We start from the raw sequence: 20413 nt of genomic DNA on the forward strand, positions 1-20413 counted from the left end.
AGGTCAACAAATTTTTGATAACTTACCTGTTGTGACACCTACATCTGGAGATGGAGATAATTGGTCTGTGTATACGGAAGCAGTAGAAAGGTTAAATAAAAAAATTCTGGAAGAGCCAAACGTGATGCTGGAGCGTTTCAATTTCATGAAAAGGAAACAAGAAGTGGACGAGACTGTGGAGGAGTACATTTCAGCTCTGAGAAATTTGGCTGCAAATTGTAATTTTGGTTCAGCGCTAGATACCTACATCAGAGATCAATTTGTGTACAGTTGTTTCTCTAAGAAAATACAAGAGAGGATTTTAAGTTGCAGGGATCCTCTTCTTTCTGAAGTAATTGATATGGCGAAAAGCATTGAAAGAGCAATGGTTTCATCAAAATGTATTTCTTCTGTGTCTTCTAGTAACTGTGTGATTAATTCCATCCAAGGTTCTGATTCAATTAATGCGCTTGTGCTCAAAAATAACTTTGTCAAACCGGTATATAAAAAAACAAATTTAATATGTTTCAGATGTGGTTCTACTTCGCATGTAGGCAACAGTCCTAAATGTCCGGCTTTAGGAAAAAAAATGTATTAAGTGTCACAAAATAGGTCATTTTCAATCTGTGTGTAGAGGTAAGAGTGTACTTCAAGTTAGTAGTGTTCAAATGCATGATGACATCGTCACTCTGCAAAATGATTTTGATAAGATGATTTTAACCATTGAGTCTGCTGTTTCTATTCAACCAGGTTTCAAGTATAAAGGTCCTTTTTGTGAAGTTATCATTGCTAATTGCTACACATTGAGTATGATGGCTGATTCTGGTGCACCAGTCTCTATTATCTCGGATCAGCTTTATTACGCTCAATGGTCTGATAAGTTTCACTTGCATAAAACTGATATTTCTCCAAAGGCATATGGGGACAATGATATCGATATGTTAGGATTTTTCATTGAAACCTTGTCATGTTTGGGTAGACAAATTACGTCTAAAATTTATGTAGCTGTCAAAGGCAAAAATATTTTGGGCTGGCAAGACCTAGCTAAGATGGGTTTGAAACTTGTTCCCGGTTCTGAGAAACCTGTACAAGTCAATGACACTCAGATTTCTTACATTGGTGATACTATTGATGATTGTGCTTTAAAATCACTGCTAGATGATTTTCAAGATGTTTTTAACTCTAAAATTGGAAAAATAGACAAGTTTGAGCATGTGATAAAATTGAAGCAGAATGTTATTCCTGTAGCTCATAAGGTCAGAGCTGTTCCGTTAAGTGTGAGAGAGGATCTAAAAAAAAATTTGGATGATTTGATCCGTGAAGGTATAATTACTACCACTGATGCTTCTGAGTGGGTCAGTCCTATTGTTCTTGTGCGCAAAAAGGGTGGCGAGATTCGTTTGTGCGCTGACCTGAGATCTCTTAACAAGAATATTTTAGTTGATTGTCACCCTTTACCAAAGATTCAAGATCTTCTTACAAATATTGGTACTGCAAAATATTTTAGTTTATTGGATCTTAAATCAGCATATCACCAAATACCTTTAGCACCAGAGTCAACTGATCTCACTACGTTTGTGACTCCATTTGGAGCATATACGTTTTTGAGATTGCCTTTTGGGTTGGCTTCTGCTGCCAGTGTCTTTCAAAAATGTATGGATTACATATTGAAAGGAATTGAGGGAGTGCAGGCTTACCAAGATGATGTACTCATTTTTTAAAACTCTGTTGCTGAACATTTTGTCATTCTAAGAAAAGTTTTGAACTTGTTCCAAAAAGTTGGTATCACTTTAGGACTTGAAAAGTGTAAATTTCTAACTAATGAGTTGTATTATCTAGGTCATTCCATTTCTTCAGAAGGCATCAAACCTAAAGTATCACTTACTCAAGCCATCACTGAAGTTGACCCTCCAAAAGATAAAGATACACTTAGGTCGTTTCTGGGCATGACAGAATATTATTCACGATTTGTTCCAGGGTATGCTCAAGTAGTACAACCTCTACGGTCTTTGCTTAAAAAGGGCATATCTTTTGTTTGGGACAGTTCTTGCGATCAAGCTTTCAATGATATCAAACAATTGATTATAAAGGCACCAGTCTTATCATCATATATTTCGGGTCATAAATGTACCATCACTGTTGATGCTAGTCAAAAAGGGTTGGGTGCTGTTCTTTGTCAGTGGGTGTCATGGCAGGAACGTACCATTGGATTTGCTTCCAGGAGTTTAAAGCTGGCAGAATCTCACTACAGTACAATTGAAAGAGAAGCTCTTGCGTGTTCTTGGGCTGTTGAAAAGTTCAAAACTTTTATTTGGGGTACTCGATTTGAAATCTTTACAGACCATAAACCGTTATTACATTTGTTAAATGGAAATGGAACTGGTAAAGCGTCTTCCAGATTGGTTAGGTTACTTTCTCGGCTACAAGAGTTCAATTTTGAAATTAAGTATATTTCTGGAGGTCGAAATGTCAGGGCGGACTGCCTGTCCCGAATGCCACTACAAAGTGTTGGTTTAGATGATGATAATGATGAAACAGAAGCAGTTGTGGCAATCATTGAGGATGTTTTGGACTCTGTGGGTAGTATTCAATATAAAGATTGGATGGATGCATCTCAAAAGGATGCAGTTTTGCAGAAAGCAATAAGTTATGTAAGAGAAGGGTGGCCAAAAGAACACTCTTTGCCTGACTCTTTAAAACCCTTTGCCCAAATTTCAGCTGAACTTTCATTAGTAGAAGGAGTTTTGATGCGTGCAGACCTTTGTATTCCACCAGCATCTTTACGCAGTAGTTTAATTGAGTCTGCTCATCAAGGGCACCTAGGTATTGGAGGAACTTGTAGAATCTTAAAAGAATATTTTTGGTGGCCTTCAATGGATAAGATGGTGTCTCAATGGATTGACAAATGTGAAACTTTCTTGTTATCTGATAAACACTGGAAAACTTCACAGACACCATTACATTGCGTTCCGGTCCCTGTTGAGTCTTGGAACAAAATTGCATTGGATATTGCAGGTCCTTTTGATTTGTTACCCCATGAACAAAGATTTCTTATGGTAATGGTTGACTACTATTCTAAATGGGTTTATTTTGAGTTCACTTATACGCCCAACACAGCCTCTGTGATAAAGTTTTTACACAGGATTTTTAATATTGAAGGGGCACCAAAAGAATTGGTTACTGATAATGGCTCACATTTCACTTCAACTCAAATGAAAAACTTTTTAGATTCACATAACATTAAACATCTCAGAGTTGCATTGTATTCCCCTTCTTCAAATGGTTTGGTAGAAAGAATGAACAGATTTTTGAAGGAGGGGATACAAACTGCGCTTGCTATTAATACTTCAGTGGAAAATTTTCTGAATAAAAAGGTTTGGTATTATTTGATCACCCCGCATTCCACTACAGGGGTTTCTCCGTTTAGGCTGTTACGGAAAAGGGATCCTAGGACTGTACTCTGTCCTGATTGGATTAAAAACTTAGCAGGGCAACCAAAATGTTATTCTTGTTTAGATTCAAATAGAATGAGAATTAATGCAACAACCAAACAAAATTTGCAGAAAAGTCATTTTGATGCCACGCATCGTGTAAAAGAACAGAGTTTTACAGTGGGTGATTGGGTTTTAATCAAAAGTCCTGTTAGAGTTAAAAAAGGATCTTCTATTTATTCTTCACCAGTACGCATATTGAAGGTATCTAAAGGGTCCTTATTATTGGATAAAAAGGGGTGGTGGAGTAAAAGATGTGTAGTTAAACTGTCTTATGAACAAGCAAGAAAGATTTTGGATAACAAAAACATCCAGGAAGATGGTTTACAAGATACATCTCATCTGTTTTTTAATCATAAGCAAGGTGTTGATGTACTGAATGGTTCGGAAGCTTTTCATTCATTAGAGCATGGTGTAGAAATTTTAGACTCAAGTTCTTGTGATTCAGAATTTAATCGCTCTGTTGCAGAGTCTTCACAGGTTGCCAAAGAAAGTATTCACCCTCATGATGAAGCTTGCAGGACATCACGTAATGTTTCTGTACCGTCAAGATACAAAGATTTCTTTCTGTACTAATGTGCTATAAAACAGAATGTTTTGTTTGCAAAAGGGAAAGAAGATGTAATGTAATACACAGTCAAGGTTCGTATGAGGTCATGTACACATGCACGTGCATGTTAAGAATTTCCTGTTGTTATCTTTCATGTTTGTAATTGTTTGAATATGTGTTCTGGCTCGTGGTGTTTAACTCCCTGTGCGTTCCGAATGTGAAATTGACAGTTTTCACTCGGAGGGCACAGGAAGAGGTTGTTACGCTGTGGGCTCCTATTTTTAGTAAGAATAAACTTTAATTCAGAGTTTAACCTCACTCAGCTTCCGAACAATTTGTTAATTACCTTGTACTTTTCAGCAGTGCAAAACATGAATCGACAAGTGGTGTTTCAGTGATTTTGGAGTGTGGAGTGTGCGCTTATTCCTGGATCATTTGTTTCCGTGTGCCTAAAGGCATGCGAGTCAGGACACCCCGCTGCCCAAGCAGCTCAGAGGACCTCAGGATGGTGCCCTCATAATTTGATGAGCGTGAATCCTACGTGGAGTTCACATGGCATGTTGGTGTAGTGTTAATCCTCCGCTTAACCCAAGGAAGAAGTATTTATGTTTAGTAATTTATACATCCCCATTTATTGAAAATTCAAGAGCCAAACACAACAACAGCAGCCTAAAAACGCAAAGTAATGACACTCCTTCTAAGGCAACAATGGGAATCAGGTAATATCGATAAAATGTGGACACCTGGAAGAACCCACTTTTTCGAGCAGCTTTCTTATGTTTTCCTTAAAGCTTTGTGTACCTCCAGCTTAATGCTATCCCGCCAATTGCACACGCTTGGCCGTGCCTCTGTCAAGCCTCTTTAGTTGTGTTGCTGTCTGAGCAGCTTTATGAATTCACAATGCATTGTGCGAAACAATAATCCCTTGTGTTGCCCATGGCGTCTCCTCCTGCCACGACTGAACTCTTCACCTCCTGCTCCAGACGTGGGTCAATGCTACTGGCGCGAGAGTCCCCTCCTGCTTAAAAGGCCTCTCTCTAAATGTAACTAGGGCTTGAATGTCCACTCTGCAAGCAACTTAAGGCTCCACAGATCTGAGCCTTGAGAGTACGCGCCAAAGACAAGGGGTTCATTTAGAGGCCTCTACAACGGTTCACCAATTTACCATGTTCTCTTATTGTTTTTTGTGTTTAAACTGTCGACGTTTTCAGAGTTATTGACAAATACCATATATGTCATGGCTCAATCCCTACGTTTTGCCGCCTCACAGCAAGAAGAGCACGTGCCATACACCACCTGCGGAAAGTGCCTGAGGATGACCTTCTGCACGAGTGCTGTTTTGTTCTGGGTAAAGCTACTTTTGTTTTTATAATGGCCTGTGACTTGTTTATTACAACAGCTGATTGCAAACTATCACACTAAGTGCCTTTTATAGCACACATGATATGAATAAAGGACATATTATTATTTGCAATAACTGACTTGACAGCTAGTTGTCCTTTAGCATAACAGCCTGACCTGAGAGTTCACATAGAAAAACAGCATGTTAACTGGTCTATGACAAATATAAAGAAAAAGTAATTGTTAATTTAAATCAGCATTTTTACATCGATTTTATTCTATCCCTTTTCATAATTGTTTGGGTGGGATCAAGTGTGTCCCTTCCCTACTGCTCGCTGGTTGGGACAGGATATGACCTCTTCATGCCCCACGTCTTCAGTAGACTGAGCCGGCCCTTGCTCTGGTTTCTCCCTGCACAGAAAGACATTTGGTCCCTTGGCCGCTGCTGTTGATGAATAAAATGATGCAGCCGGAGGCCCCGTTTGTTTTCCAGATGCCAGTCCCTGAAAGATCACATCCGAGCAGTGACTGGCCTCAGAACGCAAACGCCCTACCGCCCACCTCCAATTCACCCGAGTCACTCACTGCTGCCAAGTTGTTTGTTTTTGGGGGTGCTGGTGTGGCAGCAGGGGGAAAAAGGGTCATTGGGAGGAGGAAGAAGAGCTGATAAAGAGTTAAAACACAGAATAAAAGCAGTTTATCAGGACTTTTTTTTTTAAAGTTCAAGAACAGAAAGGATTGCATACAATCTTTTAATGGTTTGGCTTATTATGAGATTTTCTTTGATTGTAGAATTGTGTACGATATTATCACATTAATCCTACCACCTTGTCCTACACCACAAAAAAAAACAATTTTTAATGTACAAATATACAGATATTTAACGTAGCATCTCAGTCTCACGATGAATAATGCATTGACCTGTAGGAGAATAGGAGAAGGGTGACATGCATTTTATCGCTTTCTTTTTCAGGTTTTCTTGATTATCGCCTCTGTAGTTGGGATCATCGTCTACCGACTTTCTGTCTTCCTGGTGTTTTCGTCAACATTACCGCGCCACATCAACGGAACGGAAGCAATCCAGAAGTACCTGACGCCACAGACCGCTACCACAGTGACCGCCTCCATCATTAATTTTGTGATAATCATGATTTTGAACATGGTTTATGAAAGAGTGGCCATCTGGATAACAGACTTTGGTAAGCTTTTTTGTGTTAACGTGATTAAGTGGATAAAATATGACTAGTTGTGGAGTAGTGTGGCTCAATGGTTACAGCGGCAGACCCTGATGCAGAAATCTGGCCCGGGACCAGGGTTCAATTCCCGCCTCGGCGGGTCTTGGGCTCAATTTCCTCGGACCTGATAATTCTCGCATCGGTGCCTAATCTAATTCATGGGTCCCACTCTGTAACTCTGGGCAATAGCTTGCTTAATCTCCACAACGGCCCCAACATCGCTGGGATGCCTGGCTTCACCTTGGAGGTTGCCCAGGAGTGGGCACCTCACAGGGAAAAGCCAGGAGGGGTTCCACAGCGGTATGCATACAGCGCCTTGAGACCCTAACGGGTGAGTAGTGCGCTATACAAGTACGAAGTTTACAGTTTACTAGTTGTATATTGCACATGGCAAAATTAACTGTTACTTGGTGCATTCTTTATTAATGCTGTTATAAAGAACTCAGTGTTAGATCTTTATTAGGATTCGGGCCTGTAACCGGCACATGACACATTGAGCTATGCAACGGGAGCTAAACTTGCTGGGCCACTTGCTAAACAACTATCTTTGTGAAATCAGTCCTGGTTAAAAACATTTTTTTTAAAACAACTTAAGTGAGTACCATCGCGTAAACAACACATGTAAATTTATGTTCTGCAAAAAAATGAATACAAGAACAATACAAAAATATATGAATGGAGTAGGTTTTTTCCTGCTTCATGTTTAGGGTTATGGTGCCAGACTGCTTTGCATGACAACTACACTAAACTGCTGGGTACTGCCTCCATTCTACTACAGTACTGGTGTCCCCCCCCCGTAATGAGCTCTTTTATCTGGCCAGGCCAATTTCCAAGCAGGTATATATAGAGAACCAATCTTTGTTAGGACAACTATTACCACATTTGCATTCCACTAATATCAATACAATTATTATAAATAATTTGGCCATTGATATTGTGCAATCACTGAAAATAATAATCACTTGCTACTTAATACAAATGCCAGTAAAACCAACATCAATGGAACTTTTTTGTGGACCTCCGACATGTGGAACTTCTCAAAAACATATTCAGCCCAAAGCAAATAAATCTTGCACAGGCTTTTACATTTAATATAGGTGAAATGGTCTTCACAAACATGTATAAAATGTCCACTGCGAGGAAATGTGGGTAGTAACAGTAACAATTGTAAAACTCGATTCGAATTATGTTCCGGATGAAAAAAATCATCTATTAAATACAGCTCAGCCATGACTTCAATTCAATTGTCAAACACAGGTGACAGATCTTAACTGTAATAAGTAATTGCCCATCCAAAATATGTTATGTTTGGGAGATAGTTTCAGTATCATACAGATAACGTTATGTGGAAATTACATAGATCCAGAAAATCTTTAAATATAATTTTAACTCTCAGCTTGACCTTTGAGATTAAATTAAATGTTTCCAGTTGTGACAGATTTCACATGTTGAAAATCCATGTGTCATCGTGCAATTTACTGATAGATTTCCCATTTTTAACACTTTTTATTTTTTAGCTATCATCGTTCAGGGTAGTAATCACAATTGTTGCCATGATCCCAAGTGTGACCAGTTTGCTATGGCATTTGCTGCCTGACAGCTCTGTGCTTCTGTTTAAAAAACATGCTCATTTTAACATTTACCACTTTCCACTAGACTGGAATGACGGGGCAGTGAAAAAAAAACATATGGGTATAATCTGCATGTTTTGTTAGGCATCTCCAACACTTTCCACTTCCAGAACACCAGGCTTTTCCGGTTTCTGAGGTGTACAATAGACCCATCACCGAATTAATTTGTTTTTTGCAACAAAACATTTTGTAGATTAATGCTTTCTTTTGTAGGATCCTGTAGATATTTATGCCATTTTGGTTTAGCATTAACATTATCTAGAACAGTGATACTCAAAGTACGGCCTGGGGGCCGCATGCAGGCCTCTCGACCTTTACATGTGGCCTCCTGGTCAACAGCAAAAAGAACAGATGATGGACGGAATACTGAACAATGCAAACATTCACCCCCGTCACAAAGATCTGGGTTTAATCCATCGTTTTTTTGGTCACCACGCCACCCCAGTTTGGACCTAGACATATGCAAATCAGTCTTGTCCCTGTTCCCCATGGGAATAGTCCAGCCCGAACTGTAAAGCCAGGTCCTCCCTGGACCGGATCAAGCATACTAGGACCGGTTTCAGGGTATCACCCTTCATCAGCCAGTCTAGCTTGAATCCAGTGGCGCAGTGAGCACGGGACTCACGTCTCGGCATATCTTGATCAACAGCAGCATCGGAATCAACTCAGCACTGTTTAACATTAAAAAGAGGTTAAATAAATTGACAAGCATTTAATTAAAAGTTAATTTAAGTTAAAGAAAGGAAGTAACTAGGGTGCTCTGCACAGCCTAAATTTAGAAACACCTTTATTTTTAAAGACATTATGCAGCTAAAGTGTAAATATATGACAAAGTCTGCTTAAAATTCAAAAAGTGTATATCATTTACATGTAGAACTGTTTAACCTTAGTACATCAGATTATATAAGTGCATTGAGAAGTATTTTTAAAAAAGTGCTAGTACAGCACACATTCTGAAGTCATGTATTTCAAGATCCTCATATGTGATACTGAAAAAGGAGCCTAGGATCACAAAATTTAGTTAGGTGGAGAAGCCGGGATTAATCCCGTTTTAGGAGCAATTCAGACACTAGATGTATATGCTTGGCTTCCCCTACACCCACTTTCCTGCAGTCCCCCAAACCCTGACCTCCACCCTGATTGCATCAATGCGTCTCTCCGCCACATCACAGACCAAACTTTGTTGCCTCTGGGAAAATATTTGAGTTGTAATGATCTAGAATGATCAACCTGCACAAAGAGACAAGGCAAAATTGTTCAAGACAAACATAAATGTTTTCAAGTAATGAGCAATTTATGTTTTTTCCCATGAGAATTTAGTGGCAGGGTCACCTAATTTGGTGAGATCTTACACTCCTGTTCAATTTACAAAATGAACTAAATGAACCATAATGCCAAAACCGGTCAACAATAAGAATATGTCAATTGGCCATTACAGTGGGAGGTAAAACTATTTATGCACATTGACATAATCAATCCCAAGAGAGGTAAATCATATTAAAACAATAAACATTGAAAATCTTATAAGAAATGTGATCTCCGACTTTGATCAGTGGCTTACATTCAGTCTAAGCCTTTGGACACAAATTAACACTGTAAAGATGAATGTGTTGGCCAAAATTCTCTTTTTTATTCCCCAAAACATTTGTGAACCCGTTGTTACAGTTTGCCTAGAATGGAACTGAGAGGGCCTAGTGCTGGCAAATTAGGAAGGAGCATTATTCGTCTTGTTAGGCAAAGTGTTCTGATATGTTGCACGCTCAGCGCATGGCTGATCATTCGTGTTTCTAGGACAGCCCTGGTGCTTCTATGCTCACGGCCACCCAGAATGTACTTCACCAAGTTATCTGAAGTACAGCCATAAATGTCAACAGTGGAATCACGGAATACAGTGCTTGGTGAAAGATCTCAAACTTAGGCTTCTTCTACACTTACTATTCAAACACCATGATTTCCAGACTGATGGCGTTGGTCTAACTTTACAATATTCTGCTTCCAAGATGGAGGTCTATCCATAGAATGGTATCAAAGGACCCAAGTCCAAGATGAAGTAAGGTCTTTCTCATATGGTGCCAGTTTTCTTTTAACATAGAATTCTAGGTAAAGGATGTGTCTTAATGCATGTGTTCCCTTATTTTTTGACATGTCTGATTTTTATGAGTGGATCACAATTGATTTAAGAGGAAAACTGGCTGTATTTGATCACTGGAATTTCATCATCCGTAATCTGATTTGGAGTGATATTACTAAGTGGTATGAAGTAGTTGAAGCAGTATGTGAGACAATGAAGAAATAGACTATGTAAATAAGAAAAAAACACTCAAAGAAGTGAGTGTCTATTAGAGATTCCCGTAATATACAGTGAAATTGTGAGAGCAGAGCACTGTTTGATTTGATAATTCGGGCCTGATTTATTTCTAGGTCAACTACCCTCCTCTCGCCATGGGGAGAGAGTAAATTACTTTGCCCACACAGTGGAGAGGCTGACCAACCAATTTATAGATGAACGCCAAGCATCCAGTGATTTACAAAAAATAAAAAAAAAACATTGCCAGCAGCCGCCTTCATGGTAGTTGCTGTCAAGGCATATAAATCGGTGCTACAAGGCTGCATCAGCAGACCATGACCTTGTAGCACACAGTAGTTGTTTTTTCTCTACAAATAGAAATTTTTGAAATGGGATTTCTTTTAGTAAAGAAAAAATATAATACAATGCTCCCTAGCCATGGTAGTCTTCTCCCATAGTGGGGAACCAATATTATAATTTTTTTTTACTGTTCCTTACCATCATGTTTTACCTGGTGATAAGAAACTAAAAAATTACTACATGTCTGCCATCTAAATTAGGCAGGCGGATATGTAGCCATCTCTCCGAAAGCCCTTACTTCCAAGGGCCATCAGAGAAGTTTGGCAACAGCGGAGACAAAGTAGTCTCCACTGTGGTCAGACTTAAGGTTCACCCACAATTAAATTTGGCGAGCAGACAACTATATTAATAGGGAAGGAACTACGTTGCTATGGCGTATCCTCTCCACCAGTATATAAATCAGGCCCCTGGTCAGGTATTCTCTTTTGTGTATGTTAGCCTTGTATGTGCACATTTTCTTAAATGTGAGGTATCACCTACCTTTGAAGTCTTTGTCGCTGATTTCATTTTCTCTTTTGTAATATGATTTAGGAAATGCCTGGAGTCATGTTTACATCCACACCATTAAAGAGATAAGCCAGAGTTCATGTTTACAATAATTATTGTGTGATTTTCAGTTTTTTCTCTCAACTGCCCCCACTCTGTGAGCTCTGTTCAACCATATTTGGCAAAAAATAGATTGGGATTGTTGCCTTATCACTTATTGTAACTTCCTTTGACCTAATATTTCCCAGTTAGATTGGACTTCTAGGTCTGCATTTTTATCAAGAAGAGGTACTGTTTATAGTTCTAGGAAAACCAGCCTTTTCATTCTTTGCTTGGTCACACTGCAGGTTCATTGATGTCCTTTATTTAATGTTCTTCTACTTTGATGTCTATAAGGCTCCAGAACTTTACTGCCACTAATGCTACAATGAAACAAGTGTATGACTGGGATGACATGAAAGGCCACTTGGGCACACTTCAGAAGTGTTACAGTTTCTTCGAGGATTTGTGGGATTGATCTGCAACATTGATCATGACAGTCACACAGTCAGCAAGTCTCTGGTGGGACAGATGCCTACACAAGGGACAATTGCTTCTAGCCCCCATCCGATGTTCAGCTCCTGCTGCAGGTTAGGCTCACGCCTTCCCCTTTGCTCAAGCACAGCTCATTTAGTTCATAGGACGAGTCAGATTGAACTCCCAAGTGATGTCCCCTTAACTGTGAAAAGTTGGCGGTCAGGCAGGCACTAGCCCTGGTGACACAGTAATCCCCTGGGTACTCTGTGAAGCACCCTCTCCTTAGTCAGAGAAAACTTGGCACTGGAATAATAATTGGATCAGCTGCTCTGACATCTATACAGAGTTAGCGGACAAGGAATGTGGATTTTCTATCTCTCTTTGTTGAACCAGTTAAGTCAGTTCCCTTTCCATGTGTCCTATTCAGTCTATCCTCTAGCTTCATACTTTTTCTTGAGTCAAGATCTTCACAGTGAGGTAGCCTACAGGTTGGAGCACCCATGTCAGAGGCACAAAATAGATGTGAGCAGTCCAAACCTGACTACCACCAGCTACCCTTGATTGTGATTGGGAAGAGAGACAAAGGGTGGCTGCCATTCTATAGGACCCTTCACACTTTGACACACAAACTGCAGTCCCATCCCTCACCCCTACCAGCCATCAAGTGGCGATCTTGGGAAGACTAATCAGCAGTCCACTATATCAGAAAGGACCTAATTAAATATCTAATGGAAGGCCTGTCTCCTCTATCGCCGCTTCAGTAAGGCATGTCAGCAATATACTCCTGCTGTCTGCGAAAGCAAACTCACCTTCTTCTCATGTAAAAACAAAACAAACAAAAAACATGCCAAGGGCTTTCAACACTGAACTCACAGGCCTGTGTCAATCTGGTGCACTCAGGCCATCATGCAACACATATCAAACTCCACTAGCATCCATGCACTCACTCAGCCATATTGAATGTCAGTGCTAGAATTCTGGGCTCATCGTTAACAATGGCACAAATAAAAAGGCATTGGCTTATTATTGTCACTACGAAAGACGTATGTCACCATGTCACACACATGAACCTGTGACATGGACAGTAGTCCTCTTATTGCTACTGAAAGTTGATTTGGTGTATCCCTCCAGGTCCAGGACAGGCCCTAGAACACTTGTAAGTCACGGACAGGCCTAGGCCTTTATTCACAAGCTTGGGTGAGTGGCTGGGGCCAAAATCTGAAAACCAGGATACCAAATACTTGCAATTGGGCACCCAGGACAGTGGTCACAACTCTACACAATAAAGAAGACATTCCCATCCCAACTTATCCTAAATCTCCATCACCTGGAAAATCAGCACATAAGCACCTTTGATGGCTTATGTCCTTATGCATCCAGAATGTGTGTATTGTCACATACTCATTTCCAAATGATTCAGAAAACATGCCATAGACCCCTATCTCACACATTTTCCTATCACCCTAATCAGGTGACTGCGACATAAGGCCCACAATATGCATAATCGGGGAGCCCTGTAGCAGCTTTTTCAAGCTGTCACACTAAACTAAAAACCATCAGTAGTCTGTAATTCAGAATTCCTTCAAGAAAAGAGATGGCCAGCATAGTGATTCTTTATCCATTAGCGTTCCTACCTCCAACACAGAGGCAGACCATGTGTGTCACCAATCCGCACACTAGGTTTACATAAATAGTTGTGGCTCATTTATGTAGTCCACACCTCTCCATCGGAGGATACACAAACCAAGGCAGTCTTTTGATTCTGATCACCGAACCAGTAGAAAAGGCTGTCTTCAGTTGCTCTAGCCAGGCTCCTGCTGTCAGTGGATTTTAGAGGTATACACCCAATGCAGTGCAAAGGCCTTTACACAATTTCAGCAGTTCCTTAGCCTAACCAAACGCACAATTTAGCCATATTTAAAGGAAGTTCATAGTTTCATCCTTTATTACTTGGTGTGATTCAATCTAACACTATGTAGCTTGAAGGTAACCAGTTAAATTACCAATCTACAGAAGAAACATCTTACTTGGTGAGTGGGGGGGGGGGCTGGAATATACTATTGGAGGCCATCATTGTTAAAAAGCATGCCTAATCTTGCAGATAATTATCCTTTACATACTTTCCACAATGTACTTTTTATGCACTGATTAGGGTAGCAGCAGTGCATGGTTACAAAAGGAAACTAATTCATAAATATATTCAACATCTTTCACTAAAATACTTTTTGTACCCTCCCCCAACCTAAATAATGTTTTTGCCAATTTAAGTGTAGAACAACCTCCATTGCGCTGTGAGAAAAATTGCCTTGTGGTGTTGTGTTTTTTCAAGACAGTGGAGTTCTAAAGAGCACAATCAATAAGGAACACCTTTCCAGTACTTAAAAAGCACATCATCATTGTTGTAAACGTCAGTGTGGTTTTACCTACCACAGAATGAATAAACATTTGGACTGGTTCACTACCAAAACAAACAGTCTAACGATCTCAGCTATTTTCATCCAAACCGTAAATAAATGTTAATACTCATTACAATCCACAAACGTGTTTGCTAGATATCAAAGCCAGATTTAGAAAAGTTTTATATTAAAACCTCATTGTTCTGGCATGTGTTTTCTGTGAAGGCCACTGGAGTGAAATAAGGTGCAAACATGTCCATTTTCTATCCCTCTTTAGAGCTACAAAGGACCAAATCCGATTATGAGAACAGTCTGACAATGAAGATGTTCCTTTTCCAGTTTGTCAACTACTATTCGGCTTGCTTCTATATTGCCTTTTTTAAAGGCAAATTTGTTGGCTATCCTGGAGATCCAGTTTATTGGCTGGGGAGATACAGAAATGAAGAGGTATAGAAAAAAAGATTATTCTAACATTTGTTTCTAAAGATTGTTTTATAGTGTCCTAACGTGTTACATATTTTGTTATACAGCACATTGTGTTTTGATATGGGCAAGACCCTTGTCCAAAGCATGAGACAAACATTCTAACAATTTTTTATCTCCCCTCTAAAGTGTGATCCAGGTGGCTGCCTCCTGGAACTTACCACTCAGTTAATGATTATAATGGGAGGCAAGGCAATCTGGAATAACGTTCAAGAAGTACTTGTGCCGTAAGTGGTTATCTCAAAATTATTATTTTAAGACATTAAGGTGTATTTTGCTCAGGCCCTCTAAAGGGTGTCCTGCACTATGAAAATATATATGGTTAAAATGTGATAATGGACAATGCGCAGAATGTGAAAAGGTCTAACACTAGGAGCAGTTCTCATGATTGAAGGTATTTTTCTAACACTGCTGATCTACTCATTTTGTTACCCGCCTTTTGCTGGCATTTGTCTATAATTGCTGCTGAGAAGCCTACATACTGGAGTTCAGTATATTAGAATTGTAGTTGCCCTTTCTCATTCTATATTGGCTGTTTTGTGTTTATAAATTAACTATTGCTTATTTTTGCTGGATCATTGAAAGCATTGTTTCTCGGGCAGTTTGCTTCAAAGTCTGTGGTTCCTATTAAGAAAATGTGCATTGTGATTAAAGAGCATTCCTGTCTGGCGGTAAGGTAACGTTTCATTAGAAATAGTAAACATTGATAACATTAGAGGGTATACAGTGTCGGCCAGATGGAAAACACTGATTGTGATATAAAAAACATCAGGTTATTATTACTACTTGGTTAGCCAATACACAAATGCATACCGGGGTTTTATCAAACCAGCAAGGTGGAATACTGGTAGTGATTTTTTATTATTAATAACTGGGAATGTGTGACTGATGGGCCCAGATCTATCAAATTAAATCTTTAAACAACAAAGTAATGTTGAAAATGGAGCAAGCAGGACTTAAACACTTCAACCTTGGGTTACTAAAGGTTACTAAAGATCAATAGTTAATGCCAATGAAAAGTTTGAGAACCCTACATTAACATTGTAAGAGAATCATTATTTTTTAGGCTTCCATCTTTATTTTATTTTTAACAATAAACTTCTGACAACCAGAGGAGGATGGTGTACCCTCCCTTCACCCCCATGCATCAGTTGATGCATAATCATGGGTTGTGGACACATGACGTATATTGTAACATTAGAAAAAAAATATGCATACACACAAATAAAAGTGCTGGAAATGAATTGCGGATTGTAGAAATTGAATGAAAGCTGAGCCAAATGCCCAGCGTTTATGTAAAACTGTGTTTGTGGGTTCCGACCTGTTCTGTTGAGCTGGTTTCTACTGTCACAGCAGAAATCTAGGATCTAGAGAGTATAATGTGATATCACATTTCACCCTTGAAGCGGCTCCTCGAAGGCAGTGATCTACATCAGTATATTCAGAACAAGGATATAGCAATAAAATAAAACCTTTGCAGGCATGTCACTTATTGTAAAACACACATTGCTTTTTTCAGTTATGTCAAATATGGTCAAACAAACTTTTATTTTTTTTCTGTTTTGTCATATATGGTATAACACACAATGTTTCTTTTTTCAGTTGGATTAAAAATCTCATTGGAAGATGCACAGCTGTAGGGTCCGAGAAGATTATCCCTCGATGGGAGCAGGACTACCATCTACAACCCATGGGAAAGTTGGGATTGTTTTATGAGTACCTTGAAATGGGTAAGAAACTAATTGGAATTAATACCTCGTTTTAGACGAACCTCACATTTGCTGGAGAACAGTAACAAAACGTTCCAGACTGACTTGTGTACGTGAATCAGATCAATGATCTGTTGTTAGGAAGGCATTACATAATGTTTATCATAAACCGAACATAAGGCAACAGTGTGATCCCAGTTCACTGAGACCAAGGGTTTGTTTCTGCCAGATAGTGTAGGAGAGACAACACGGCTATGAGGTACAACTAAATGTTTCTAGATCCTCATAACAGGCATCTCTCTACTTTGACCTCTTTTGGGGTGAGTTTCATGGATTTGGGTGCAATAGCTTGCAACTTTCATAAGCTGTGGATAGAACTAGAAATATAATTTTGTTAAAAACAGCTTAATGCCTGTTACTCCCACTGCTCACCCGTCTCAGAATCTGTGCACATTTAAATTAAACAAACCGTGGCTGAAATTCCATGAACAATACCAAATAATATATTTGGATAAAAAGATTTTCCTACGTATGTGATAGAAAACATCTACATTCAAAGCCAGCTTTGACCCAATCAGTTCATTTTGCACACAGGAATAAAGCTGGCAGTATTCACTGCATAAAAAGGGAGCTTTGAGTGATTATGTCCAGGAGCCTGTTATGAGCCCTGCATTCACCAGCAAGTGTGTCACCAAATGTAAAAACAGTCCCAAAATGAGAATAGAGAGATTTTAAAAAGTGTAAGCTGAGACCATGGCATTGATCCCTTGCATAATGGGTGGCTTACTGTTGAAACGTGTAAATTCCAAGCTTGCTTTCTATTGCAATGGTCCGTTTATCCCCAACACGAGGATTCAATTACCAGCTTGAGTAGGTAATTCCCTATTTGTGGGTCCATATTTCAATCAAAGACTGATGTGGAGAACCATTCTAGACACTAATATACACATACTGAGGTCAAGAAACATGGTTGAGGAGGGATGAGTGGGAAATTATCTGGTGCAGGTGCTATTGGACCATCCTACATGATCCAACAAAGTCACTGGCCTCATGTTCCTAGGACCTAACCTCACTTCCCTCGTGCTCCCTTCTTTGCAAAACTCTTACATTGCAGGGTATGAGATGCCATTTTGAAAGGTACTCACTAGATGGGAAGGTGGACTTTTAGAACACCAGGGTGTATCTGTGCTCACACTTTAGATTTACAGTCCTGAAATAAAAGATTTTTTTCATGCCATGCAGGAGGGTGGCATATGTCATGCTACATCCCTCAGCACCCCTCCACACCTTCCCCAAACTCAAGGGTAGAATAGCACTATATGGCAAGATTGGGTTTTTACTGACCTATTGGAAGCGTGGGACTCTGCTATATCACAGAACTCCAGTCCACCAGCTCAGTTTCCGAAGGTGCTGGGGGAGATCCCTCTCCCTCACATTCGACTGGGACTTCTGATTCAGTGACTTTCCTTCACATTGACATGCTACTTTTGAAACATTGCTGCTTGATAGGATTAATTAACTCAAAATGCCATACTTAAAGTAATTCTCCATCACTGTATTATAGTCACTCATCATTCTTACTAATTATTACATGATGTAATATCAGTACGTTAATCCTTGTTCTTATACCACGCTAAGGATGTGTTGCTTTGTTATTTTCCATTGTATCCTTGATTCCTCTAGTGCAGAAGTATTGCTGGGCATGATTTTGTGATAGAGATTTGACTCATTGAAAGCTGGGGGCATGTGAGTAGGAAGGGGTGGCTAGAAAGAAACATTTGGGCAGATGTATCAAAGTGCTTTGCCAAAGGGCCGTTAGCGATCGCAAAAACTGCTTTTTAGTATGTAACAAATCCAATTTGCGATTCGGTAACTTGTTACCGAATCGCATATTGGAATTGCGTTTACATACCAATTTGGTATTCGGAAGGGGCATGTCAAGGGCGTCCCTTCCTAATACCGAATCGCAGAGGTTTGTATGATTGTCTTGTGACCGTGAATGCAGTCGCCAAACAATCACAGTTACCACCAATTTCAAATTGGTGGTAACCCATGCGCAAAGGGGAAGTGGTCCACAAGGGACCACTTCCCCTTTGTGAATGCATGCAAAAACATTTTTTAAGAGCAGGCAGCGTTCCCTTTTTAAATGTATCCCGTTTTCCTTTGAGGAAAACGGGCTGCATTTAAAAAAAAAAAAAAATTGCTTTATTGAAAAGCATTCACAGACATTGTGGTCTACTGAGCCCAGCAGGCCACCATCCCTGTGATTGTAGCCATTCGCAATGGCTCGCAAATTGCGACCTACCTCATGAATATTAATGAGGTAGGTCCATTTGCAAGCCCTTGCGAATTGCAGTATGAAACTCCTGGAGTTTCATACATTCCAATAGCAATTACCTAATTGCGATTCGCAAAAAATTTCAATTGGGTAATCGCTATTGGATAAAATGATACATCTAGCCCATTGCGTTGTATTAATGAAATGGTCATTGGTATTTGGAAATGGACTCAAGAATGCTGTTAAGCTTGTCGTGAAAAATGCACTTTTACTACATTAGTTGGTCACGTAGATTTCCATCTCTGTGTCTCCTGTGGTTTTGTACTGTATTTCAACAAGAAGTATCAGAGGCCTTAATAAAATCATTTAGTTGTTAAATGTTATTACACATGGTAATAGACTCAATGCAAGGCCATGATGCTCCAGGACACACCTTTATTTTTTAGGGAGCATAAAAAGCTTTGCCTAATTTAGAAGTTTTTCAGGCTTTTTGGGGTAGAGAGGAAAAGTAGACTAGTGGCTGGCTACTATTTACACATGTAAGTGTATGTATATAGGCTACATTTACATTTTAGTGCTAGTACTTCTCTTTTTTTAATCCATGCTGTGATGTTAATCATGTATCTTGTGAAGATTTGTTTCTGCATTTCCATTATTTTAGGAACTTTAGGCTCACTGATCAATTAACACATGACATGGATTATCAACCATAATGTGGGCTATTTATTATGTCTTTGCACTTCAATGTTTGCTTAACTTTCTGTGGGAAGTTGGGGGGTTGTTACCCTTGACAAAGTCCATTCTCCTGAAATGTGCCTTCTCTACAGCTCTATTAAAATTATTCAAACTGCTTTCCCATGAGTGCTCCTTTGTGTGTGTGTGTGTGTGTGTGTGTGTGCGTGGATAAATATATATGTAGCCGAATACCATGCTGGCAAGTGTTTTCATGGAGTCAGAAAATGTTCGGAACTCAACAAGTGATAATAGGGACCCTCAAACATGTAAAAAAAAAATGGACATCAGAAGTAAATTGAGAGACTGGAAAAGACTGTCGTGCAAGGAAATAAATAAATGGTGGAAAGTGCATTCCCTCAAAAAGTATGTTGAAGTGAAAAGGGTGCCAAGAGGATTACGAATATCCATAATGCGTAGTCATCAGAAGACAGTTTGATGGGCCTGGTAGTGATTTTAATCAAGCATGCAGAAATTGCTTTAGTGCAGATTCAGGGTCAGTTGAAAATTTTGGAAGATGAATTAGAAGGACTAACGCTTTCTGAAAAGGGAAATCAATGCTAAAATTGAAAACATGAAGAAACAGTGAAGGCACGAAAACAATTTAAGTTTCAGTGTGATAGGTAGAATTATGAGGAGGGACGCATTTTCTCATTTGCAAGAAGATATAATACCTTGAGACAAGAGGCTCAAATAGATACATGAACATCAGTGAAGTCCAGCAATTAATCATTATAAACAGACAGAGATCTAAAGGAAGGAGAAGGAACGGCTAAAATGCAGTCAGGATTAAGAAACCTCACGCTGTTAAAAGAGATGCACCTCGCGATCCTCCAGCAACATAAAGACAAGAGCAGCACTGCCACAAGGGGAAGGGGAAGAGGCAGAGTGCGAGGCGCAAGAAGAGAAGAGAAGTACAAGAAGGGTACAAAGAGGCAA

General features: G+C 39.5%; 1 protein-coding gene across 2 annotated transcripts in view; it reads left to right on the top strand.

Annotated features, from left to right (window-relative positions):
* The window catches only part of ANO6 (anoctamin 6), a 308488-nt gene that overhangs the window by 258835 nt on the left and 29240 nt on the right, over positions 1-20413 (top strand). For both annotated transcript variants that reach the window (XM_069229080.1, XM_069229079.1), the window contains exons 12-16: positions 5291-5368; positions 6335-6560; positions 14550-14719; positions 14885-14982; positions 16358-16485. In XM_069229080.1, the coding sequence (XP_069085181.1) occupies positions 5291-5368; positions 6335-6560; positions 14550-14719; positions 14885-14982; positions 16358-16485 (700 nt within the window). The remainder of the gene's footprint in view (positions 1-5290; positions 5369-6334; positions 6561-14549; positions 14720-14884; positions 14983-16357; positions 16486-20413) is intronic.

This window comes from Pleurodeles waltl, chromosome 4_1 (assembly GCF_031143425.1).
Source record: "Pleurodeles waltl isolate 20211129_DDA chromosome 4_1, aPleWal1.hap1.20221129, whole genome shotgun sequence".
Taxonomy (NCBI): Eukaryota; Metazoa; Chordata; class Amphibia; order Caudata; family Salamandridae; genus Pleurodeles; species Pleurodeles waltl.